Below are 24,610 nucleotides of genomic sequence, written 5' to 3'. Positions count from 1 at the left end.
ACTGGCAGGGGGGATATCAAATACACTAGAAGTCAGAGGGGAAGCCACCCTCCAGCTAGAAACTGGTGACCTACTGAAATGACATCACAAAGCCTCAGTTGCCCTTGAGAAGAGGGGATGGCTGCTCCTAGCAGGGGGGATATCAAATACACTAGAGGTCAGAGGGGAAGCCACCCTCCAGCTAGAAACTGGTGACCTACTGTAATGACATCACAAAGCGCTCACCTCAGTTGCCCTGGAGAAGAGGGGATGGCTGCTACTGGCAGGGGGGATATCAAATACTAGAAGTCAGAGGGGAAGCCAACCTCCAGCTAGAAACTGGTGACCTACTGAAATGACATCACAAAGCGCTCGCCTCAGTTGCCCTGGAGAAGAGGGGATGCCTGCTCCTGGCAGGGGGGATAACAAATACACTAGAAGTCAGAGGGGAAGACAACCTCCAGCTAGAAACTGGTGACCTACTGTAATGACATCACAAAGCGCTCACCTCAGTTGCCCTGGGGAAGAGGGGATGGCTGCTACTGGCAGGGGGGATATCAAATACACTAGAAGTCAGAGGGGAAGCCACCCTCCAGCTAGAAACTGGTGACCTACTGTAATGACATCACAAAGCGCTCACCTCAGTTGCCCTGGGGAAGAGGGGATGGCTGCTACTGGCAGGGGGGATATCAAATACACTAGAAGTGAGAGGGGAAGCCACCCTCCAGCTAGAAACTGGTGACCTACTGTAATGACATCACAAAGCCTCAGTTGCCCTTGAGAAGAGGGGATGGCTGCTCCTAGCAGGGGGGATATCAAATACACTAGAGGTCAGAGGGGAAGCCACCCTCCAGCTAGAAACTGGTGACCTACTGTAATGACATCACAAAGCGCTCACCTCAGTTGCCCTGGAGACCAGGGGATGCCTGCTACTGGCAGGGGGGATATCAAATACACTAGAAGTCAGAGGGGAAGCCACCCTCCAGCTAGAAACTGGTGACCTACTGTAATGACATCACAAAGCCTCAGTTGCCCTTGAGAAGAGGGGATGGCTGCTCCTAGCAGGGGGGATATCAAATACACTAGAGGTCAGAGGGGAAGCCACCCTCCAGATAGAAACTGGTGACCTACTGTAATGACATCACAAAGCGCTCACCTCAGTTGCCCTGGAGACCAGGGGATGCCTGCTACTGGCAGGGGGGATATCAAATACACTAGAAGTCAGAGGGGAAGCCACCCTCCAGCTAGAAACTGGTGACCTACTGTAATGACATCACAAAGCGCTCACCTCAGTTGCCCTGGGGAAGAGGGGATGGCTGCTACTGGCAGGGGGGATATCAAATACACTGGAAGTGAGAGGGGAAGCCACCCTCCAGCTAGAAACTGGTGACCTACTGTAATGACATCACAAAGCCTCAGTTGCCCTTGAGAAGAGGGGATGGCTGCTCCTAGCAGGGGGGATATCAAATACACTAGAGGTCAGAGGGGAAGCCACCCTCCAGCTAGAAACTGGTGACCTACTGTAATGACATCACAAAGCGCTCACCTCAGTTGCCCTGGGGAAGAGGGGATGGCTGCTACTGGCAGGGGGGATATCAAATACACTAGAAGTCAGAGGGGAAGCCACCCTCCAGCTAGAAACTGGTGACCTACTGTAATGACATCACAAAGCGCTCACCTCAGTTGCCCTGGGGAAGAGGGGATGGCTGCTACTGGCAGGGGGGATATCAAATACACTAGAAGTGAGAGGGGAAGCCACCCTCCAGCTAGAAACTGGTGACCTACTGTAATGACATCACAAAGCCTCAGTTGCCCTTGAGAAGAGGGGATGGCTGCTCCTAGCAGGGGGGATATCAAATACACTAGAGGTCAGAGGGGAAGCCACCCTCCAGCTAGAAACTGGTGACCTACTGTAATGACATCACAAAGCGCTCACCTCAGTTGCCCTGGAGACCAGGGGATGCCTGCTACTGGCAGGGGGGATATCAAATACACTAGAAGTCAGAGGGGAAGCCACCCTCCAGCTAGAAACTGGTGACCTACTGTAATGACATCACAAAGCCTCAGTTGCCCTTGAGAAGAGGGGATGGCTGCTCCTAGCAGGGGGGATATCAAATACACTAGAGGTCAGAGGGGAAGCCACCCTCCAGCTAGAAACTGGTGACCTACTGTAATGACATCACAAAGCGCTCACCTCAGTTGCCCTGGAGAAGAGGGGATGCCTGCTACTGGCAGGGGGGATATCAAATACACTAGAAGTCAGAGGGGAAGCCACCCTCCAGCTAGAAACTGGTGACCTACTGTAATGACATCACAAAGCGCTCGCCTCAGTTGCCCTGGAGACGAGGGGATGCCTGCTACTGGCAGGGGGGATATCAGATACACTAGAAGTCAGAGGGGAAGCCACCCTCCAGCTAGAAACTGGTGACCTACTGAAATGACATCACAAAGCGCTCACCTCAGTTGCCCTGGAGAAGAGGGGATGGCTGCTACTGGCAGGGGGAGATCAAATACACTAGAAGTCAGACGGGAAGCCACCCTCCAGCTAGAAACTGGTGACCTACTGTAATTACATCACAAAGCGCTCGCCTCAGTTGCCCTGGAGAGGAGGGGATGCCTGCTACTGTCAGGGGGGATATCAAATACACTAGAAGTCAGAGGGGAAGCCACCCTCCAGCTAGAAACTGGTGACCTACTGTAATGACATCACAAAGCGCTCACCTCAGTTGCCCTGGGGAAGAGGGGATGGCTGCTACTGGCAGGGGGGATATCAAATACACTAGAAGTCAGAGGGGAAGCCACCCTCCAGCTAGAAACTGGTGACCTACTGTAATGACATCACAAAGCGCTCACCTCAGTTGCCCAGGAGAAGAGGGGATGCCTGCTACTGGCAGGGGGGATATCAAATACACTAGAAGTCAGAGGGGAAGCCACCCTCCAGCTAGAAACTGGTGACCTACTGTAATGACATCACAAAGCGCTCGCCTCAGTTGCCCTGGGGAAGAGGGGATGGCTGCTACTGGCAGGGGGGATATCAAATACACTAGAAGTCAGAGGGGAAGCCACCCTCCAGCTAGAAACTGGTGACCTACTGTAATGACATCACAAAGCGCTCACCTCAGTTGCCCAGGAGAAGAGGGGATGCCTGCTACTGGCAGGGGGGATATCAAATACACTAGAAGTTAGAGGGGAAGCCACCCTCCAGCTAGAAACTGGTGACCTACTGTAATGACATCACAAAGCGCTCACCTCAGTTGCCCAGGAGAAGAGGGGATGCCTGCTACTGGCAGGGGGGATATCAAATACACTAGAAGTCAGAGGGGAAGCCACCCTCCAGCTAGAAACTGGTGACCTACTGTAATGACATCACAAAGCGCTCACCTCAGTTGCCCAGGAGAAGAGGGGATGCCTGCTACTGGCAGGGGGGATATCAAATACACTAGAAGTCAGAGGGGAAGCCACCCTCCAGCTAGAAACTAGTGACCTACTGTAATGACATCACAAAGCGCTCGCCTCAGTTGCCCTGGAGAAGAGGGGATGGCTGCTACTGGCAGGGGGGATATCAAATACACTAGAAGTCAGACGGGAAGCCACCCTCCAGCTAGAAACTGGTGACCTACTGTAATGACATCACAAAGCGCTCACCTCAGTTGCCCTGGAGACGAGGGGATGCCTGCTACTGGCAGGGGGGATATCAAATACACTAGAAGTCAGAGGGGAAGCCACCCTCCAGCTAGAAACTGGTGACCTACTGTAATGACATCACAAAGCGCTCACCTCAGTTGCCCAGGAGAAGAGGGGATGCCTGCTACTGGCAGCGGGGATATCGAATACACTAGAAGTCAGAGGGGAAGCCACCCTCCAGCTAGAAACTGGTGACCTACTGTAATGACATCACAAAGCGCTCGCCTCAGTTGCCCTGGAGAAGAGGGGATGCCTGCTATTGGCAGGGGGGATATCAAATACACTAGAAGTCAGAGGGGAAGCCACCCTCCAGCTAGAAACTGGTGACCTACTGTAATGACATCACAAAGCGCTCGCCTCAGTTGCCCTGGAGAAGAGGGGATGCCTGCTATTGGCAGGGGGGATATCAAATACACTAGAAGTCAGAGGGGAAGCCACCCTCCAGCTAGAAACTAGTGACCTACTGTAATGACATCACAAAGCGCTCGCCTCAGTTGCCCTGGAGAAGAGGGGATGCCTGCTATTGGCAGGGGGGATATCAAATACACTAGAAGTCAGAGGGGAAGCCACCCTCCAGCTAGAAACTGGTGACCTACTGTAATGACATCACAAAGCGCTCGCCTCAGTTGCCCTGGAGAAGAGGGGATGCCTGCTATTGGCAGGGGGGATATCAGATACACTAGAAGTCAGAGGGGAAGCCACCCTCCAGCTAGAAACTAGTGACCTACTGTAATGACATCACAAAGCGCTCGCCTCAGTTTCCCTGGAGACGAGGGGATGCCTGCTACTGGCAGGGGGGATATCAAATACACTAGAGGTCAGAGGGGAAGCCACCCTCCAGCTAGAAACTGGTGACCTACTGTAATGACATCACAAAGCGCTCGCCTCAGTTGCCCTGGAGAAGAGGGGATGCCTGCTACTGGCAGGGGGGATATCAAATACACTAGAAGTCAGACGGGAAGCCACCCTCCAGCTAGAAACTGGTGACCTACTGTAATGACATCACAAAGCGCTCGCCTCAGTTGCCCTGGAGAAGAGGGGATGCCTGCTATTGGCAGGGGGGATATCAAATACACTAGAAGTCAGAGGGGAAGCCACCCTCCAGCTAGAAACTAGTGACCTACTGTAATGACATCACAAAGCGCTCGCCTCAGTTGCCCTGGAGAAGAGGGGATGCCTGCTATTGGCAGGGGGGATATCAAATACACTAGAAGTCAGAGGGGAAGCCACCCTCCAGCTAGAAACTAGTGACCTACTGTAATGACATCACAAAGCGCTCGCCTCAGTTGCCCTGGAGAAGAGGGGATGCCTGCTATTGGCAGGGGGGATATCAGATACACTAGAAGTCAGAGGGGAAGCCACCCTCCAGCTAGAAACTAGTGACCTACTGTAATGACATCACAAAGCGCTCGCCTCAGTTTCCCTGGAGACGAGGGGATGCCTGCTACTGGCAGGGGGGATATCAAATACACTAGAGGTCAGAGGGGAAGCCACCCTCCAGCTAGAAACTGGTGACCTACTGTAATGACATCACAAAGCGCTCGCCTCAGTTGCCCTGGAGAAGAGGGGATGCCTGCTACTGGCAGGGGGGATATCAAATACACTAGAAGTCAGAGGGGAAGCCACCCTCCAGCTAGAAACTGGTTACCTACTGTAATGACATCACAAAGCGCTCGCCTCAGTTGCCCTGGAGAAGAGGGGATGCCTGCTATTGGCAGGGGGGATATCAAATACACTAGAAGTCAGAGGGGAAGCCACCCTCCAGCTAGAAACTGGTGACCTACTGTAATGACATCACAAAGCGCTCGCCTCAGTTGCCCTGGAGAAGAGGGGATGCCTGCTATTGGCAGGGGGGATATCAAATACACTAGAAGTCAGAGGGGATGCTACCCTCCAGCTAGAAACTAGTGACCTACTGTAATGACATCACAAAGCGCTCGCCTCAGTTGCCCTGGAGAAGAGGGGATGCCTGCTATTGGCAGGGGGGATATCAAATACACTAGAAGTCAGAGGGGAAGCCACCCTCCAGCTAGAAACTAGTGACCTACTGTAATGACATCACAAAGCGCTCGCCTCAGTTGCCCTGGAGAAGAGGGGATGCCTGCTATTGGCAGGGGGGATATCAAATACACTAGAAGTCAGAGGGGAAGCCACCCTCCAGCTAGAAACTGGTGACCTACTGTAATGACATCACAAAGCGCTCGCCTCAGTTGCCCTGGAGACGAGGGGATGCCTGCTACTGGCAGGGGGGATATCAAATACACTAGAGGTCAGAGGGGAAGCCACCCTCCAGCTAGAAACTGCTGACCTACTGTAATGACATCACAAAGCGCTCGCCTCAGTTGCCCTGGAGACGAGGGGATGGCTGCTACTGGCAGGGGGGAAATCAAATACACTAGAGGTCAGAGGGGAAGCCACCCTCCAGCTAGAAACTGGTGACCTACTGTAATGACATCAGAAAGCGCTCGCCTCAGTTGCCCTGGAGAAGAGGGGATGCCTGCTACTGGCAGGAGGGATATCAAATACACTAGAAGTCAGAGGGGAAGCCAACCTCCAGCTAGAAACTGGTAACCTATTGTAATGACATCACAAAGCGCTCGCCTCAGTTGCCCTGGAGAAGAGGGGATGCCTGCTACTGGCAGGGGGGATATCAAATACACTAGAAGTCAGAGGGGAAGCCAACCTCCAGCTAGAAATTGGAGACCTAGTGAAATGACATCACAAAGTGCTTGACTAAGTTGCTCTGAATTGGAGGTGATGCCTGCCACTGGCAGGGGTGACATCAGAACCCAGTAGGAATCACTGGTGTAGCCAACCTCCAGTTAGAAGCTGGAGACCTACTTAAATGACTTTGCAAAGTGCTGTCTTAAGTTCCTCTGGAGATGAGGGGATGCCTGCTACTGGCAGGGGGAACACCACAACACACTAGGCAGAGGGGATGCCCAAGGTCTGGCCCAAGGTCACCCTACTGGCTGCATGTGGAGGAGGAGTGGGGAATGAAACCCAGTTCTCCAGATTAGAGAATGCTGCTCTTAGCGTCTACATCAAGCTGGCTCTCAATGTTGTTATCTCTTAGTCAGGGTGGCTCTCCAGATGTCCATGGGCTGACTACATGTCAGTTGTAGCTCACTGCCATATGGAGAACAAAAATAGATTCCAGAAGCTCCGTTAAGAAAAACAAAACTTTTTTTCAAGACATGAGCTTTCGAGTGCATGACACACTCGAAAGCTCCTGAATAAATCTTTGTTGGTCTTAAAAGTGCTACTGGACTTTATTTTAGACATGCTACTTAGAGCAACGCGGTTACCCACTTGAATCTGCCACATAGAGAGTCACTGTTTGGCCACCCTCCCTTGCAGCACTCCCCCCCCCTGTAAATAAAAGGATAGAGAGGTGCCTTTTAATTTGTAAAAGATGGAACATCTCTGAGGCGGCCAGTCCCCGTCCCTCTCCAGGCTCCAGCACTGCTGACCTCTTTCACAAACCAGCCCTGCGGTCCTGCAGCAGACGATGAGCCAGAGAAACAAAACAGAGGACGGTTCCTTTGGCAAGGAACACCATTTAATGCAGGGCACAAAAGGACGAAAAAGAGCTGCAGCGTCCAACTCTCCGGACCCCAAAAGACAAGTGGAGGGCGAACGCTGGACTGGAGAAGGATTTTTGATGGCGTTGCTGTGGAAAGCCAGGGTGGGGCAGGGCAGGGAGCTCACCGGGAAACAGGACTGCATCAAATTCGCCTACTTTCAGTTCTGCCAAATCCTGGATGTTGCCTCTCGCAAGCCGGGCGCTTTCCACCAGCACGTTCCTCTTTTCTTCACTTGGACTGCCTTTTAAATGGTCTACCACGTCCCTCTGCTCTATATTGGGCGCAAAGATCCTCACCTGAGAAGGAACAGAGTGACAGGGGTGTTATCCAGAAACTTCAGCTTTCCAGGTTGATTAACCCTTGAATGGACCCATAGGCAACCAGCCAGTCTGGTGTAGTATTTAGAGTCTCAGGCTAAGAAAGGGGAGTTCTGGGTTCGAATCTCCACTCGATGGGTCAGACCCTCTCAGGGTAACCAACCTCACAGCAAGATTTAAGTCCAGGAGCACCTGAGAGAACGACAAATTTTTCAGGGTGAAAGCTTTCGGGAGTCGATGCTCCCTTTGTCAAATAACAGGGAGCTCTGACTCTCAAGATAGAATCATAGAATCATAGAGTTGGAGAAGACCTCTAGAGTCATCTAGTCCAACCCCCTGCAGAACACATATCCTAAGTCTCTGAAGTGCTACTGTACTCAAAGCTAGCTGTTTGGCTGCAGACCAATACCGCTACCCTCTGAAATTTCTTCACAGCTAGGGATGCCAACCTTCAGGAGGAGCCTGGAGCTCTCTCGCTATTACGCCTGACCCCCAGATGATGGAGGTCAGTTTCCCTGGAGAAAAATGGGGGTGTGGGCAGGTAAACTCTACAATATTATATTCCCCCAATGTCCCATCCTCCCTAAGCTCTGCCCTCACCAGGCTGCCCCCCTTTGAATCATCAGAGTTGGCATCCCTACTCACAGCTAGGGTAAAATGGAGATCAATGTAAGCTATTTTGGAGGATCGCATGGAGAGAAAGGAAGGTGTCAATGAAATAAAGAAATGAATAAATACTCTGAAAAGATATACTGGAATTGTGGACAGAGGGAAGCATTAGGAGAGAGCTCATCAAGCCGTCACCAACTGGCTTGCAGAGTCCCTCAGGGAGCAGTTCTCTCTCCAATCTTATTCAATATTTGTGTGTGCCCTCTTGCCCAACTGGTACGGAGGTTTGGGCTGGTTTGCCACCAACATACGGATGACACCCAGCTCTTCCTCCTGATGGATGGCCACCCTGACTCTGCCCCAGAAACATTAACCAGCTGCCTGGAAGCAGTGACCGAGTGGATTAAGCAGAGTCATCTGAAGATCAACCTTTCAAAGACAGAGGTCTGGTGGCTAGGCAGGAAACTCACCTATCCATGGAGAAGTTATCAGTGGCCCACTCCGCCAGGAACCTGGGATGATCTTAATCTGGAAACTACAACTGGTCCAGAACGCAGCCGCCAGGGTCCTCACAGAAACACCTTTGAGGTCCCACATCCAGCCCATCCTCCATCAGCTGCGCTGCTTCCAGTAGAATTCCAGATCAGGCTTAAGGTTTTAGTTATCACCTTTAAGGCCACACACAGTCTGGGCCCAGTGTACCAAAGGGGTCACCTCTCCACCTACTCCCCTCAAAGAGCCTTGTGATCCATCGCCTCCAATCTCGTGGTGGTCCCTGGCCCCAAGGAAGCCCGCTTGACCTCAACCAGGGCCACAGCTTTCTCCATCCTGGCCCCCACTTGGTGGAAAGAGTTCCCAGAGGAGTTCAGGGCCCTGAGGGAATGCAAACAATTCTGCAGGGCCTGCAAAAAGGTGCTCCTCTGCCAAGCATTTGGTTGGGGTCAACCTAAACCATCACTTCCCATTGGCCCTCCTCAGCCTCCCTCTCACAACCTTCATTGCAGACCCGCCCAACCCACTGGGCCTCAGTACAAATTGAATTCAATGTTCCTCCCAGTATTCCGCTGCTCTATAGTCTTTACTGTTACTACTTTGTTGATGTTATTGTTATCACCACATTATTATTACAAATGTATCTGTTTCGTTCCTTTCAGTTCTGCCAAATCCTTGCCCCGAGCCTTCAGAGAGGACGGTATATAAATGCCATAATAAACAAACAAAAACAGGGTTCTTCTACCGCAAAAGGCTCATATTTTGACACATAGATGACCCTTCCATACGAGGGCCACACTTTCAGAAGAGATGGGCGGTTGAGCATGTTGGGCATCAACCCTGCATTACTGCACTGCTCAAAGGACAGAGAGCATAAAGTAATGTTTTGAGGCTGAACAGAGTCCTCTTGGGCCCTTTAAGACCAGCACATTTTTATTCTGCAGGCGCAGGAAGGTTGATATACTCAGAATAAAGCCTGGTTAATCGTCAACGGGACTCCAGCTTTGTAGACCAACACGGCGACCCACCAGAATCTCTTTTTATTATTATTGCCGTCTTTATTGCACGGCTGTCCTTGCGGCGTTGTTAAAATCGCTTCCACTCAGATTGCTTTCGACAAACTTCTAGGCCGCCTTTTCACAGGGGCTTCCCGCTTAACTAAAACGTCCCTCGGGTCCTTTCAAAAGGTAGTTTCACTGCGAAGGAAGTTTGGAGAGATTCCTTCCGTCGCCGGAAGCAGTCGGGAGCGGATGTGTGCCAATGAGTGCAACGGGAGGAAGGGAAGCAGGGCAAGATCCCCCTGGGATAGCTTGCCCGAGGGGGAGCAGGGATGCCAGCCTCCAGGGGGGACCTGGAGACCCCCACCCCCCGGAATTGCTGCTCACCTCCAGACTGCAGAGATGCAGTTCCCCTGGAGAAGATGGATGCTTTGGAAGGAGAGCTACAGGGCACTGTACCCCAGGGAGGTCCCTGAGCGCCCCAGCCAGGCAACACCCCAAATCTCCAGAGGGTTCGCAACCTGGAGGTGGCAACCTGAGCCCACCATCACCTGCCGGGGGATGGAGGGGGGAAGGGCGTACAGGGCGCCCCCTCCGCAGCCTCACCTCCGCCCCAGCCCTGCTGAGGTGAACCAGAACGGCCGAGGCTTCGTGCACCTCGCTGCCATCGAAGACGCCGCAGCCGGCCAGGATCAGGGCCACTCGCTTCCCCATCGCCGCCTCCTTGCGCCCCTTCTTGTAGCTACTGCGCAGCTGCCGGGCTTAAAATAGTAGATCGTGACACGCCCCCCCCCTTCCGGGAGGGGGCCGACGAGGTCTTCCTGGCAGGCGCCCCCGAGTCTCGTCCCAGGGGTGCTTACTCGGGAGTAAGCCCCGTGGAGGATGCCTGCCAAGTGTGCCTTTGCACGTTTGTACGCGAGTGTGTCCGCCACGCTTGCCTGGGTAGCCAGCGTTTACAGCAGACACGTAGAGAGTGACGGACACACAAAGCGCTGGTCTGTTTCTAAAAGGGGAGAGGGGGTCCTTTGTTAGTGCCAACTAATACCACTCAAAAAAGTGAGCCAGTTTACAAAGAAGGCAGCCTGGGCACTAAACAAGAAAGCGTGCGGGGATGCACGGGGATAGGTGCTGCTGGCCAAAAGCACGGTGCAAGGCTCCTTTGGAAAATAAAGGCTGGTTTTTTGGGGGGCTGGGGGCTGGTAGGGCCTGGGGCCGAGTGGCAGAACCTCCGCTAGGCATGCAGAAGATTCCTCTTCAATCCCCGGCGTCTCCTATTCAAAGATCTGGCAGCAGGTGATGGGGAAGATCTCTCTGCTTGAGACCTTGGAGAAGGGGTAGTCAAACTGCGGCCCTCCAGATGTCCATGGACTACAATTCCCATGAGCCCCCTGCCAGCGAATGCTGGCAGGGGGCTCCTGGGAATTGTAGTCCATGGACATCTGGAGGGCCGCAGTTTGACTACCCCTGAGGGCTGCTGCCGGCCTGGGTAGACAGCACTGTCGTTGGTGGACCCAGAGTCTGATTCAGTGGAAGGCCGGTTCATGTGTTCAGATTAACAGCACAATCCTAGGAAAGTCTTTAGCGCCAGCACACGCTGGAAGGTGGGACAAGTATCTGGGAGAGCTGGGTTCAAATCCCAGCTTGTGTGCCATGGCAGCACTCTCTGCCTAACGTACTTGACAGAATGAAATTCAAGTCCAGTGGCCCTTCAAGAAACTGGGTTGATCTTGAAGCTGTCTCTGAACTCGAACTCAGTACTGACCAACAGGGCTGCCCTCCTGCCCTGACTCCACCTCAACGGGGTTGTTGCGAAGACAAAATGCAGGCGAAGAAAAGGCTGCAAGCCCCTTTGGGTCCCCACTGGGGAGAGGCGACAAATGACACCCACAGCGCCTCGGTCCAGAGGAACGCGCATGACTGCAAGCGAAGCCGCCCGGTCCCTCCTTCCCTGCTTCAGAATCCACAGTGAGCATGTGTAAGAAGGAGGTGGCAATGATCATGTGGCCGGCTGGCTGTCAGCTGACTGCCGGGTGCGCCTCCAAAATAAACCAGCGCCAGCCCGCGCTGCTGAAGGAGTCGGAGCGCTTCCCGCCTGCCTGCCTGGGGAGGATGGCGACGCGGCCCCTGCTGCTCCTCTGCTGCCTGAGCCCGCTGCTCCTGGACTGGGCGACGGGATGCTCGCGGTCGCTTCGCTGGCCCGTCCCTTACAGGTGAGTCTGCTGGCCCGGGAAGCGGAAAGACCGCGCGAAGGTGCTTTTTGGGCCGGCTAGCGGGGCAGGAGGCGGCCCTGGACCCCCGAGGAGAGACGCCCGCCGTGGGTCCTGGAGCCCTTGGCCCGTCTGCCCCCAGCAGCCAGGGAACAAGGAACAGCGGGAGGCCTCAGGTTGCCTAAAGTGGGGGTCTGTTGGTTGTGGTGCGCACGTTGGAGAATGCACTTTCAATGAGCTTTTGCAACTGGGAAACAAAAAAAAAGAATCCACTTCTAAAATGCATTGGAAGTGAATTTTCCAACATGTGCAGAAACAGCATGGGTAAGGGTTTGAATTCCTTCAATGGATTTGTTACTCATTTAAAGCAGGTAGCGATTTGCTTTGAACCCATGGAGCTGGCTCACCCTGAAACAGACCATTGGTCTGTCAAGATCAGACTGACAAGCCGCACTCCGTGGTCTTTCCCATCACATCCTGCCTGGTCCTTTAACTGGAGATGTCAGAAGTTGCATATGGGATGCTAAGCAGATGTACGGCTCCGTCAGATGGCTATCTAGTCCATCCCTCCTAATTTAAGACCGCTGTTGTCCTCCTTTGCCTTGCATGAGCAAAAGGGGGGGGGGAGAGATTTTGTTAAAACTGACTTTAGTGTGGTTTTTAAAACATGTCCTTCCTTAAAATTCTAGGTAGGCTTATCTTCTTTGCATTCTCACAACCACCTTGTGGAGAGGTCTGTTAGGCTGACTGCCAGCATGAGTCTGCTGGCCCAGGAATTGGGGAGAGGCATATCTGGAGACCTGGCAAGGGTGCTTCTCGGGCCGGCTGGTGGGGCAGGAGGCAACCCTGGACCCCCGAGGGGCTGGTGCAAGAATGGTAGGACTGGCTAAAGAACGGTGGGCTCTAATCTGGAGAATCAGGTTTCATTCCTCACTCCACCACATGCAGCCAGCTGGGTGACTTTGGGCCAATGACAGGTCTCTTAAATCAGTTCTCTTAGAGCTTTCTCAACCCCACCTACCCCACAAGGTGTCTGTTGTACAGGGAGGAGGGGAAAGTTGTTTATAAGCTGCGTCGGGTTGTGAGAACTGAGATATAAAACTATTGAGCTCTTCTTCTGAATGTGTGAGACCCTTCTGGTGTCACCTAAAACATTTTGTAGTGGAGGCAGGATCTGAACCTCGTTCTCTGATCCTAATTGGGACAGTCTACTCCCTGAAGCACCCCAGCCCTTTCCTCCCCTTCCTGATTTCGGCCTGTAGGGAAACTGCCCACTAGACCAGCCCGTCATTTGAATGGCCTGCCATGAGCATTGGCCATCCTGGGCACCCTTAGGTGGCAGGTGGCGCAGGAGTGCTAAGCACTGGATGGGTGCAGGAGCCCTGGGGTGGCTTGCCCCACAGCGTTTCCAGGAGGGGTGGTTCCTGCTGGGAGTCAGCCAAATGTCGCATGTTCAAGCGTCAAAGGGCTGACGGGGAACTCCTTGCCGGGGCGGGAAAGAGGCAGGCCTGGCTGTTCGCTAATTGGCACTGATGAAGTGTTGGCTTTACAAAAATATTTATATGAATGGAATGCAGGCGCTTTGATCACCGTCCTCCCGTGGATCCCTACTGCCAAGCTCGCTACACTTTCTGTCCAGCCGGCTCTTCCATCCCGGAAATGAACGATAAAGATGTCTTCGAGGTGTATCGGCTGCAGACGCCGGTCTGGGAGTTCAAATATGGGGATCTCCTGGGCCGCCTGGTAAGCTGATCTCCCTTCCCCTTCCCCACCCTTTCCCTTTTGCCTCAGTGCAGAGGACACATCAAGCGGCCTTATACAGAATCGGACTCCCCGAACCATCTAGAATCATAGAGTTGGAAGGGACCTCATGGGTCATCTAGTCCAACCCCCTGCACTATGCAGGACACTCACAACCCTACTGCTTATCCACTGTAACATGCCACCCCCTTGAGCCTTCACAGAATCAGCCTCTCCGTCAGATGGCTGTCCAGCCTCTGTTTAAAAATTTCCAAAGGGCAGGACAGTCTTCTCCAATAGGCATCAACTCTCCAGGGACTCAGGCTGAGGGTTTTCACGTCACCTGTTGTCAGATCCTTTAACTGGGGATGTCGGGGATTGAACCAGGGACCTTCTGTGTGTCCAGCTGATGCTTTACCACTGAGCCAGGGCCCATTGTGACTGTCATCGCCTGGGTTAGACGACTGGTCCATCATGTTCTGTATTGTCTACTTACATTGGCTGCGACTCTCCAGGGTCTCAGAATCAAAGAGAAGAGCTGTTTTTTTTATACCCCGCTTTTCACTACCAGAAAGAGTCCCGAAGCCACTTACGATCGCCTTCCCTTCCTTTCCCCACAACAGACCTCTAGTGAGGTAGGTGGGGCTGAGAGAAGTCTTAAGAGAATTGCTCTGCAAGAGCAGTTCTAAATGAAGTGAAAGTGACCCAAGGTCACCCCACTTGCTGCATGTGGAGGAGCAGGGAATCAAACCTGGTTCTCCAGATTAGAAGCTGCTGCTCTTAACCACTATGCGAAGCTAGTACAACACATCAGCTCCAATGCACCTGATGAAGTGAGCTCTGATTCTCAAAATACTTATGCAAGAATAGAGTGTTAGTCTCTAAAGTACCTGGGGACACCTGGTTATTTGGCTGTATTCCTGCCATTCTCCTGGCTTCTTTGGGAATCTTCCTACACTTTTTGGGGAATAATAATAATAATAATAAATAATTGTATACCACCCTCCCCAAAGGCTCAGGGCAGTTCACATAAAACAGAACAGAAACAATTATTATAAAAGGCAAAAGGAACTCTTCACACTTTATAACTTTAAAACATCCAGGACAAATTCCAGCTGTTCTCCTGAGCCATGCAAATTACTGGCAAAGTATAGTAACAGCACAAATTTGCTTCTTTGGTTTTTAAGGTGTCAAATCTACACATCCTAGAACCCCACCGCTTTAGACAAAAACGTTTCTTTAAAATGCTCTCTTACCTTTCACTCCCTTCTTGGCATGTTGCAATAAAACACCAATCACAGCACAATTAGCACTTTGGCATTCTCAGCCTGTATGCGCTTCCCTTTGGATCCACTCAGAGGTAACTCAGAACAAACTTATGTACTACGGAAAAAAAGTGGTACAGACAAGGTTTGTGCATTCCCAAGCCTTAGGGCAATTGGCAGGACATTGCCTTGTGGGCAGAAGGTAATTAATCTGGATCCTGGCAACTCCAGCTAAAAAAATGACCTTGCAAAGGCCCTGTTGGAGGTCTTGGAGAGATGATCCCCATTGGGGTGAGCAGCCCTCCTGGACCCAACGGTCCAGCCGTCAGACACTGTGTAAAGATGGCTCCATATGGAAGCAGCCTCATATTGTGAGTCCTATTCATAAACTGGCTTATGCATTTAAAATCTGCATCTTAATTCCTTAACAGGCCAGTGTTTTTGCAGAGCTGGCATGTCTAAGCCGGTTAATTTTAATGTATTTAGATGTGCTTCATTGGGTATAGGATTGGGCTGCAAAGTGCTGTTGCTCAGATAAGCCATTCTCAACCGTCCCCCCCCCCCATGGCCCTTTTAAGTGCTCTTCTCAGGTGACTGGCTGCTTGCACAGTGAGCTAGGCTTTAAAAGGCCTAAGCTAAGAGTGAATTGACTGGATTTAATGTACCTTGTCTTTTATAAATACGAGACAGATTTCTAGAACATTCAATCCAGAGAAGGATGTGTATCCTTTTTTTCTTGAATGCATTAATTCATGCACACACAAAGGAACGGACTGTATAATTTCTGTTATTTTCTTTTGACGAAGGTTGAACTTTATTTTTATTTATTTTATTTTCAAATTTTTAGACTGCCATTCCCAGAAATGCTGGCTCATGGCTGTTTACATAAACCTAAAAACCCATAAAAGAATAAGATCCCAGTAAAAACCCAAGAGGGCGGTAGAAACACAGCAATAGGATGAGACCACTAGACCAGGGTTAGTCAACCTGCGGTCCTCCAGATGTTCATGGACTACAATTCCCATGAGCCCCTGCCAGCAAATGCTGGCAGGAGCTCATGGGAATTGTAGTCCATGAACATCTGGAGGACCGCAGGTTGACTACCCCTGCACTAGACCATACCCACCCCTGGTAATTGTAGTCTATGGTCCTCTGGAGAGCCAAAGTTTGGCCACTTTACATAAACATCAGGAGCTTAGAGATCAGCAAGATTCTGTTTTTGGTATGTGTGTGGGGGAACTTTCCAGCGACAATGCTCCCTTCATCAGATACAAGTGGAAATGCAGATCCCAGAGTCCTGCTATTCCAGTCACAAGACAGAAAACAGGATGCAGAGCTACCAGGCACCTTGTAATCAGCTTGATTAAAGCAAAGAAGAAATGCTTAATGGCAGAGTATTACCATTTTTAGTGAGACAAGGATCTCATGTCCCTTATTCAGCTGGGTGGGGTGTCCATTGTTCTGAATGTGCCAATCTGTGAGGTTATCAGGGGAATGGGTGAAGGAGCACCTGAGAAGAAGGCACAAATGTTCCCCTTTGTGCATCCCCAGTGAGTCTCGGAACAGGAGTTCCCAGTTCAGCGTGATGCATGGAGGTACCGCATTTCTACTGCGAAAATTTGTGTCTAGGAATGGCTACAGAGGGCCGACTGTCCTCTTTTCTCTCTTTCCAGAGAATCATGCACGATGCCGTTGGTTTCAGGAGTTCTTTAACAGGGAAGAACTACACTGTGGAATGGTACGAACTCTTCCAGCTGGGGAACTGCACGTTTCCACACCTCCGCCCCGACATGCCGGCACCCTTTTGGTGTAACCAAGGGGCCGCCTGCTTCTACGAAGGGATCGACGATGCCCACTGGAAAGAGAATGGGACACTGGTTCTCGTTGCCACCATCTCAGGTAACGCAAGCCAAACTTGGTTGTGGGGACTGCTTAAGCCAGGCTTGCTCAAGCAAGGTTTTGTGAAGCCACGGGGGTTCTTGACAGCCCCGGGTTTCCTGAATGAGTGGGAATTAATTTTTAATATATTATTTATATTTATTATATTTGTATACCAGCCGCCCTGGAGGCTCGGGGCAGTTTACATAAAACGTAGAAAACGATACAAGAAACAATACATAACATATAGCTATAACATTAATACTGTTAACTGATAATTGTAACAGGGGTAATAGTGCAACAGGTCCAGGAGCAGAATGCATTGATGGATTTCTGGGAGGGAGGGAGCAGGGTCCCTGCAGATGTTGGTTATGCCTGGTCTCAACCAAATGCCTGGCGGAAGAGCTCCTTTTTGCAGGCCCTGCAGAATTGTTTTAGCTCCGTCAGGGCCCTGATCTCCTCCAGGAGCTCATTCCACCAGGACCGAGAAGGCTCTGGCCCTGGTCAAGGCCAAGTGGGCTTCTTTAGGGCCAGGGATAAACATTTGACTCCTTCCCCCCATGTCCACAGCTAGTTTTGATTCCCTGCTCCTCTTCCACATGCAGCCAGCTGACCTTGGGTTCGCCACAGTCCTGATAAAGCTGTTCTGACCGAGCAGTAATATCGGGGCTCTCTCAGCCTCACCCACCTCACAGGGTGTCTGTTGTGGGGAGAGGAAAGGGAAGGAGACTGTAAGCCACTTAGAGACTCCTTCGGGTAGAGAAAAGTGGCATATAAGAACCCTTCTTCTTCTTCTGTTCAGTATCCACCCCTTCCTGAACAGCCTTTCTCCAGAACTAAGGCTTTTTATTATGATATAATGAATTTTATTTATAACCCCGCCTTCCGTAAAGGCTCAAGGCAGGTAACAGCATATATAAAACAGCAAAATAACAATTATCACACTAAAACCACATTGCACATCCAATTCCCAATAGTTACGCATGCTATGACCGCTGACCAAATGCATTTTGACCCAGATGTCTAGTAAACTAGACACACAAACTCTCAACATACATAATTAAGGCCCTGCGGGTCTTTGCCTAACACATGAGAACACACAGTGAGGACTTTGGCCCAGGACAGAAAGGTGGCTTTTGCCCACTACAATTTCTGGCTGTGAGCTCCATATTCTTTGCAAATTGAATCTGGGGCTACACTTTTTATGACCTACTGGGCTGAGGTTTAAGACATGTTTGAATGTTATTTCTGTATTTTACTGTTGATTTTACCCATGCTGAGCCTCCCAGGAAAGGCGGGTTACAAGATTTTATATTGTATGTTGCAAGTTTGGATTGTTTACCTGATCTCTGGGTCGAAATACATTTGGAATTGTTGTTCATAGGTTGTTGTAAATGTGCATTTGTATTTAATGATATTTGTTTGAGGTTTTTAATCTTATTTACGTGCACGAAACCATGAATAATTGTATTGTAATTGTCAGTTTGCTCAACCTTCAGGATGGTGGCTTGATCTTTCAAGTTGGGTATTTGTTCCCTTTTCATCTATCTAGATCCAACCATTCCTGTTTCTTGCTCATCTGGCCCAGAAGTGTGATGTTTAATCTCTTGTCCTAAACATGGCAACTTAAAAAAATATGCTGCATTTCAAAGCAGCAACCTGCACAAGGGATCTGCTTCTACTCCTAAACTCTATATGCCGTCTTTCCAGTGCCCTTGTGGTGATCTAACTAAACTGCTGCTGGAGTAAAGTTAACCAGTGATAGCAGACCCCCAGCAGTAAATCAGAGTAAATCTTGGAGTAATATCGGACCCACTTGTTACAGGATCACTGCTGTAAGACAAGACTTACACCAAAAGTCTCTTGTCCTTCCAAAACCGTTGGCTCTTTCTTCAGTTGTTGAGTAACCTCTTGAAGATCTAAACCAGGCTTTCTCAATCAGGGTTTTGTGAAACCCTGGGGTTTCTTGATGGCCCTGCCTTTCCCAATTGGGTGGGAGTTTATATATATAATTTGGTAAACATTTATTGGATATGGCAATTTATAGTCATGTGGACCCTCCTTCCAAAATGGCTAATGGGCCTGGAGAGGGTGGGAAGGGGAGGAGCCCTGGGTGGGCATGTACACAGCTGTGCTTCCCAACCATATTCTGCACAATCGTACCACTTCTGGGATTTCTCGAAGTGTGAAGAATGTTTCAGGGGGTTCTCAATGGTAAAAAAAGTTGAGGAAGTCTGGCCAAAGAGAGGTCAGGGGTTCTTATCCCAGAATCATCTTGTTCCGTGTGTCCTGTGGTACAAGAAGAGGAACAGGAAAATGCTCAAAAAGAGTGAGGGGTACCATGGAGGGTTGTTTCTCGAAGAGCACTGCAGAAATTGCCAAGTTTGGGTGGGGGCATACCTGCTGGGGAGAGGTTCAAGTAGAAATAAACATGGGCAGGCCTCTACCTAGTCATCCTGTGGCAAGAGCTTGAATTTCTAGTTAGTATTTAAGATCAAAAGTTCACATTAATCCTGTAATGATGAGTTGGAAAAACCAAACCAAGTAGTTGATAATAGCTGAATTGGAGGTGGTAAGGCAGCCGACATGCTGTCTGAAGCTCTGACCATGAGGCTGGAAGTTCGATCCCAGCAGCTGGCTCAAAGTCGACTCAGCCTTCCATCCTTCCGAGGTCGGTAAAATGAGTACCCAGCTTGCTGCTGGGGGGTAAAACGGTAATGACTGGGGAAGGGAATGGCAAACCGTTCTGTATTGTGTCTGCCAACAAAACGCTAGAGGGCGTTACCCCAAGGGTCAGACATGACTTGGTGCTTGCACAGGGGATGCCTTTACCTTTATTTTAACAAACACTTGGGATCTTCAGGACTCCTAGGATTTGTGGTCCTTGTTTGGGCCACAAGGCTAATTTCTTGACTTAATATGGAGAGCCCAGATATTAGAATATGACTAAAGTTAAGCTCTTAAATCCCTCTAATATCAACTTGGATTTTACTCCATACTTCTGTTTAAACTGGATAGCTGAACTGGGCTCAATGCTTTATCGTCCTGGAGAAAAACCTTCCAATGAAAAACAACCCGTGTCTGTTTTAATGAAACGATCACGCTGTTGGGACTAGGGATGGGCACAGTCTGAACCACAAAACAGAATTCATCATCAGTTTTGCCCTGTTCATGGTTCACGCTGGGTCTACTATCGCAAACTTCCATGACCTTCTAACGTTGTTCATGCATGGAGCAGAAAACGTGGGTTTCAACACAAAAGTTGCAAAAGGGCAGCTGAGTAAGATAACCATTATGTAATAGGCATGGCTCCAACTACCCCTGCAAAAGAAGGGAGGAAATGCAAGCTAGCACATTGCTAGACATCTGCTACTATTAAGGAATGGATGCTGTTGTTTTCCTCTCAGGTGTGACTCTTGAATTGTTATTTCTCTCTCCCCCTTTAGGAGCTATGTTTAACCAGATGGCAAAATGGGTGGATTATGACAACAGAACTGGGATTTACTATGAAACCTGGGTGGTCAAGGAGAGTCCAGAAGAACAAGCCAGGGTGTGGTTTGAGGCCTACGAATGCTCCAAATTCGTCCTGAGACTGTATCAAAAGCTGGCGGATATGGGAGCAGTATTCCAAAACATACAAACCAATTATACCACCTTGACCGTCTTCAGTGGAGAGCCCATTTGTCTCGGGAACGAAACCTCCATCTTTGGACCCCAAGGCAACAAATCGCTAGCCTTGGCGATCAGGGACTTCTATTCTCCCTTCACGCCTTACCATTCCTTAGAGGAATTCTTACAAAACTTCTGGAGGGTATTTGACAAAGTGATTCTGAAGCGTCAGTTCTATCTCTTCTACAACTTGGAATACTGGTTTTTACCCGTCAAGTTTCCTTTTGTCAAAATAGCCTATGAAGAAATCCCATTACCTACTTCAAAAGCCAGGTGGCTGAATCCTCCCGCAGAAAGGACATTTGCAAATGGAACCCTCTTGTGAGAACAACCAGTGACTGCCTTTGTTTCTGTCAGGAATGAGACCCTTAGGAAGATCTCACATTCCAATCCATCTTGCGTTAGAGCAGGAGATTCTTTTATAGACTAACTTGACTTGTGTCTCCAGTACTGTAAGATAATATATAGCTGAATGCCCTCGCTAGGCCTACTCTTCCAAAATGGCGCCTTATGCCTGGTTGAGGCCAATCGTTTTAATGAAAAGTAATCAGCAGGCCTGAAGCAGAATTATTCATGTGTTAAAGAGTTTCCAGTTTAATTTTATTATATTCTGTAGAATTCCTGGGGTCGTGACTCAGAAGTATTCAAACCAGAATTGGCCAATGTAAATACTATATGACAATGCTTCCTAGGCAAACAAGGACAAACTGTTCACAGTTGACGACTCGGCATAGGAGGGAGCTATGCAAATTTTGCTTCGGCAGCAGGAGCTTGGATCCAGGCATTTCCATGGGTGCAAGAGCACTCCTGTTCCTATGGCATCCTCAGCCCCCCCCCAAAAAAATCCTGTTCTTGGGGGTCCTCTCTATGGGAGGTGAAAATGATGCTCGTGTAGAGGTCCTAGTGCCTATAAAAATTCATAGAAAACTATGAATAATGACTTCGGAAGCATAATGGTGGTTTGTATGTTTTGTTTTGTTTTTTAAAAAAGCAAACATTCTTCAGGTTCTAATTTCATTGCATGAATGAATGGCTACCTTGAAACACTCTCCAGTGTCTGCCCTCACTTCCCCCAAAATCTGGGATTAGAATATTAAAGGATTGAAGAGGGGTAATAAACCAGCAGGTTTAAACTCCAGAAACTTTCACTACAGCAGGAGACTAAAGAAGGAGGGTCAGAATAGCCAGGTCATCTCAGACCTGGTCCCCTCAATATTATGGACGCAAGGTCTTTGGCAAGTCTTCAATAAATGTGTTGAGGACAATTCTCAGCAGCATGCATTTCCCTCGCTGTGCAGCAACAATGCATGTTTACCCACAGGGCACTGGGTGCAGTTGCTGGGTTAGAGGAAATGATTTGCAGGAAGCAACAGTTTAAGAATCTGCCATTCTGATTATTAAGGCAAGGAGTAATTGCTGTCCCTCACTCCACCCTGCCACCCCAACAGTTTTGAATTTTCTGCGTGTCTCATGCTCTGAGGCATCTCTTGAGGTAAGGAGGAACTTAATTAAATTAGCAAGGTAAGGCTGCAAAGGTGTTGTGATGGTTTGGAGGTAGGTGGCTTTTTCTAAGTCTCCAGTACTGGATGGCTTGGGACAATTCACTGGACATGTAGAAGAGGAAAAAAGGCATCCAAGGGTCAGCTACATTTTCTTTCTTTTTTTTACAGTAGGGGTAGTCAACCTGTGGTCCTCCAGATGTTCATGGACTACAATTCCCATGAACCCCTGCCAGCCCCTGTTTTACAGTACACCACAAAGCAGAGTTACACCCTTTTAAGCTTATTGACTTTAACAGACATTGGACATAACACTGTTTAGGACTTCACTGTGTCTGGTATATATCTAATTTCTCCAAGGCTACATAATTAAGAGCCACACACCGAAACCATGTAGAACTAATACTATTAATACTGCTGTTCAGTGTTGTATCTCCCAGGTTCCCTACATGACATCACTGGGCCCCAATCTGTGACATCTTCAAGCTGTAGTCCAGTGATGGCCAAACTGTAGCTCTCCAGATGTCCATGGATGGGGCTCATGGGAACTGTAGTCTATGGGCATCTGGAGAGCCATAGTTTGGCCACCCCTGCAAGTTCATTTATGAAAGGAACCTGGCAATCCTTGTGTGCCCTGCCCCACCCAGTCATGCACTCATGGACACCCTAACCATTCTAGTTAAGGGCCTAACTGTGGACTTCCCACACCTGTTTAGAACAATCAAGAACTTTCTGCTCCTTAGGACAGGGGTAGTCAACCTGTGGTCCTCCAGATGTTCATGGACTATAATTCCCAGAAGCCCTGCCAACAAATGCTGGCAGGGGCTCATGGGAATTGTAGTCCATGGACATCTGGAGGACCACGGGTTGACTACTCCTGCCTTAGGATATAGAGAGACAGCAGGAGCTAAGGCTGCTTACTGAAGTCCCAGCACTGAAGTCCCAGTCACCAGCCTTTCCAGATCCATCTCTCTCACCCCCAGGGAAGCCCGGACTGCAACATGTGATGGAAAGTCATGTGACAGGAAGAGATGCCAGTGACAACCTGCACAGTATCAAGGGTGCAACAGACCCAAGAGAGACAAGGAACCCATGGAGAGCAACAGGTGTGCTGTTCGGAGAGACAAAAGCAGATTTATTCTGTTTTCAGGCACAAAATAGCTCCATTTGCCTTCTCCTTCCCACCATGCATTCCCTGGGATCTCCTCCCACCCTCTACACACAAAGCAGCTTTTTTCAAAGAAGGGATGTTCTACATCCTAGACACTTCCAAGGAGCACTGAAAGGCCAAAGGTGCTGGTGGAGAAAGAGCCAAGTAATTCCTACAGGGAAGAGGAGCTCTGCACTGTGCTGTGAGCATCCGCGCTGAGCATTCAAGGCCAGATTGTTAGTTTGGGGTGTGCATGTGATAAAGCAGAGCTTTTAGCAAGACTTTCAAACTCCGTGCTAAAACATCCCTAAATCCCTCCTCACAACTGAGTGAGCTCTCACAGAACCATCTCCCGGCTCCTCTAACCATGCATGCAAAAGCGCAGGATGGCAGCACCCCCTGCTCTGTAACACATGCGCATTAGCAGCAAAAGGGAAAGCGCTACAGGAGATCACAACTCAGCTATTGGGCTCCTTCTGATGTTGGTTCCAGTGATTGTTTGTGGGAATGCACGGAGCACTGCACACACTACTTACAAGAGACATCAAAAGGAGAAATGCCCTTGGCTCACAACATGACCTCAACCGTCATAAAAATAAATGGCACTCCCTGCTGTGGAACCCACAATGACCTCGAAGCTGGTCTATTTACACATTTTATCTACAGAATTCAACTGGCAGTAACTTCTACCCCGTGAACAGCATCCTATTCTGTGGGATCTATGGAGTGCAAAGAGCAATTTCCTTCTAACATTGGCCAGCTCCCATGTGGGATGTTCTCTAGTTTGTCCTGTATCAATTGTCCAATTATATGACCTGGAGCTCTGGTATTAAGAGAATGAGTGATCTTTCTTTATGCCATTTATTAATTTAATACACCTATCACGTTCTTCCAGCAAGCAAATGCTGCTTCCGATAAATTTCAAACACACCAGCTGTTTTAGTTCTTCCTTGTAAAGAAGGTGCTCCAAACTGAATTCTGTTTAGCATATGGGACGTAGTGCTGGACTACCATTTATATGGGATCTGTCTTGGGAATGTGGCATCTCATTCAAATGAACTCCATTTTAGAAGGAAAAGAGAACATTGTGAGCCCCACTCTATGATGTACTGGAATTTTCTTATTGATCTGCAGAGCTTACTGAAACCTAGGTAGAAAGACACTGATAACAGGCTGGATTAGGGACTGCTACAGAAGTTTGTTCTCTTGGCCATTGCTCCTGACCCTTGCCTTATAACCCCGTTTTCAGCCAGCTGACTTCTGGTGACCTCACAGGGTTTTCAAGCAAGAGACAAACCGAGATGGCTTGCCATTGTCTCTTCTGCATAGTGACCTTGGACTTCCCATTCAAACGCTAACCAAGCTGTCTGCTTAATTTCCAAGCAATGATGAGATCAGGCTAGCTCAGCATATCCAAGTCAGGTCATAAACTTCATTAGCTACCCCAGAATAACTTCTTCCCCTCCTTTCTATCACTTTAGCTCTGGCCCTCCCATCTCTCGTTCTTTGAATACCTGAAGTAAAATAGTACATCTG

General features: G+C 49.6%; 2 protein-coding genes across 2 annotated transcripts in view; one reads left to right on the top strand and one right to left on the bottom strand.

The window, feature by feature from the left end:
* The window catches only part of LOC143840431 (glutamine amidotransferase-like class 1 domain-containing protein 3, mitochondrial), an 83,467-nt gene extending 73,031 nt beyond the window's left edge, over window positions 1-10,436 (bottom strand). The window contains exons 1-2 of the mRNA XM_077343952.1: window positions 10,273-10,436; window positions 7,375-7,546 (exon numbers count right to left, since the gene is read on the bottom strand). Of these exons, the coding sequence (XP_077200067.1) occupies window positions 7,375-7,546; window positions 10,273-10,380 (280 nt within the window). The 5' untranslated portion in view covers window positions 10,381-10,436. The remainder of the gene's footprint in view (window positions 1-7,374; window positions 7,547-10,272) is intronic.
* A 1,229-nt stretch (window positions 10,437-11,665) lies between these two features.
* Window positions 11,666-21,373, top strand: CLN5 (CLN5 lysosomal BMP synthase). Its single transcript, XM_077343951.1, has 4 exons — window positions 11,666-11,876; window positions 13,451-13,616; window positions 16,552-16,777; window positions 20,203-21,373. The coding sequence occupies exons 1-4, from the start codon at window positions 11,776-11,778 to the stop codon at window positions 20,748-20,750; spliced, it is 1,041 nt and encodes a 346-aa protein (XP_077200066.1). The 5' UTR covers window positions 11,666-11,775; the 3' UTR covers window positions 20,751-21,373.
* Window positions 21,374-24,610: the final 3,237 nt, after the last annotated feature.

Source organism: Paroedura picta, chromosome 6, assembly GCF_049243985.1.
Source record: "Paroedura picta isolate Pp20150507F chromosome 6, Ppicta_v3.0, whole genome shotgun sequence".
Classification (NCBI taxonomy): domain Eukaryota; kingdom Metazoa; phylum Chordata; class Lepidosauria; order Squamata; family Gekkonidae; genus Paroedura; species Paroedura picta.
The sequence above is the reverse complement of the archived record's forward strand: the minus strand, read 5'-3'. Positions and strand labels throughout refer to the sequence as shown.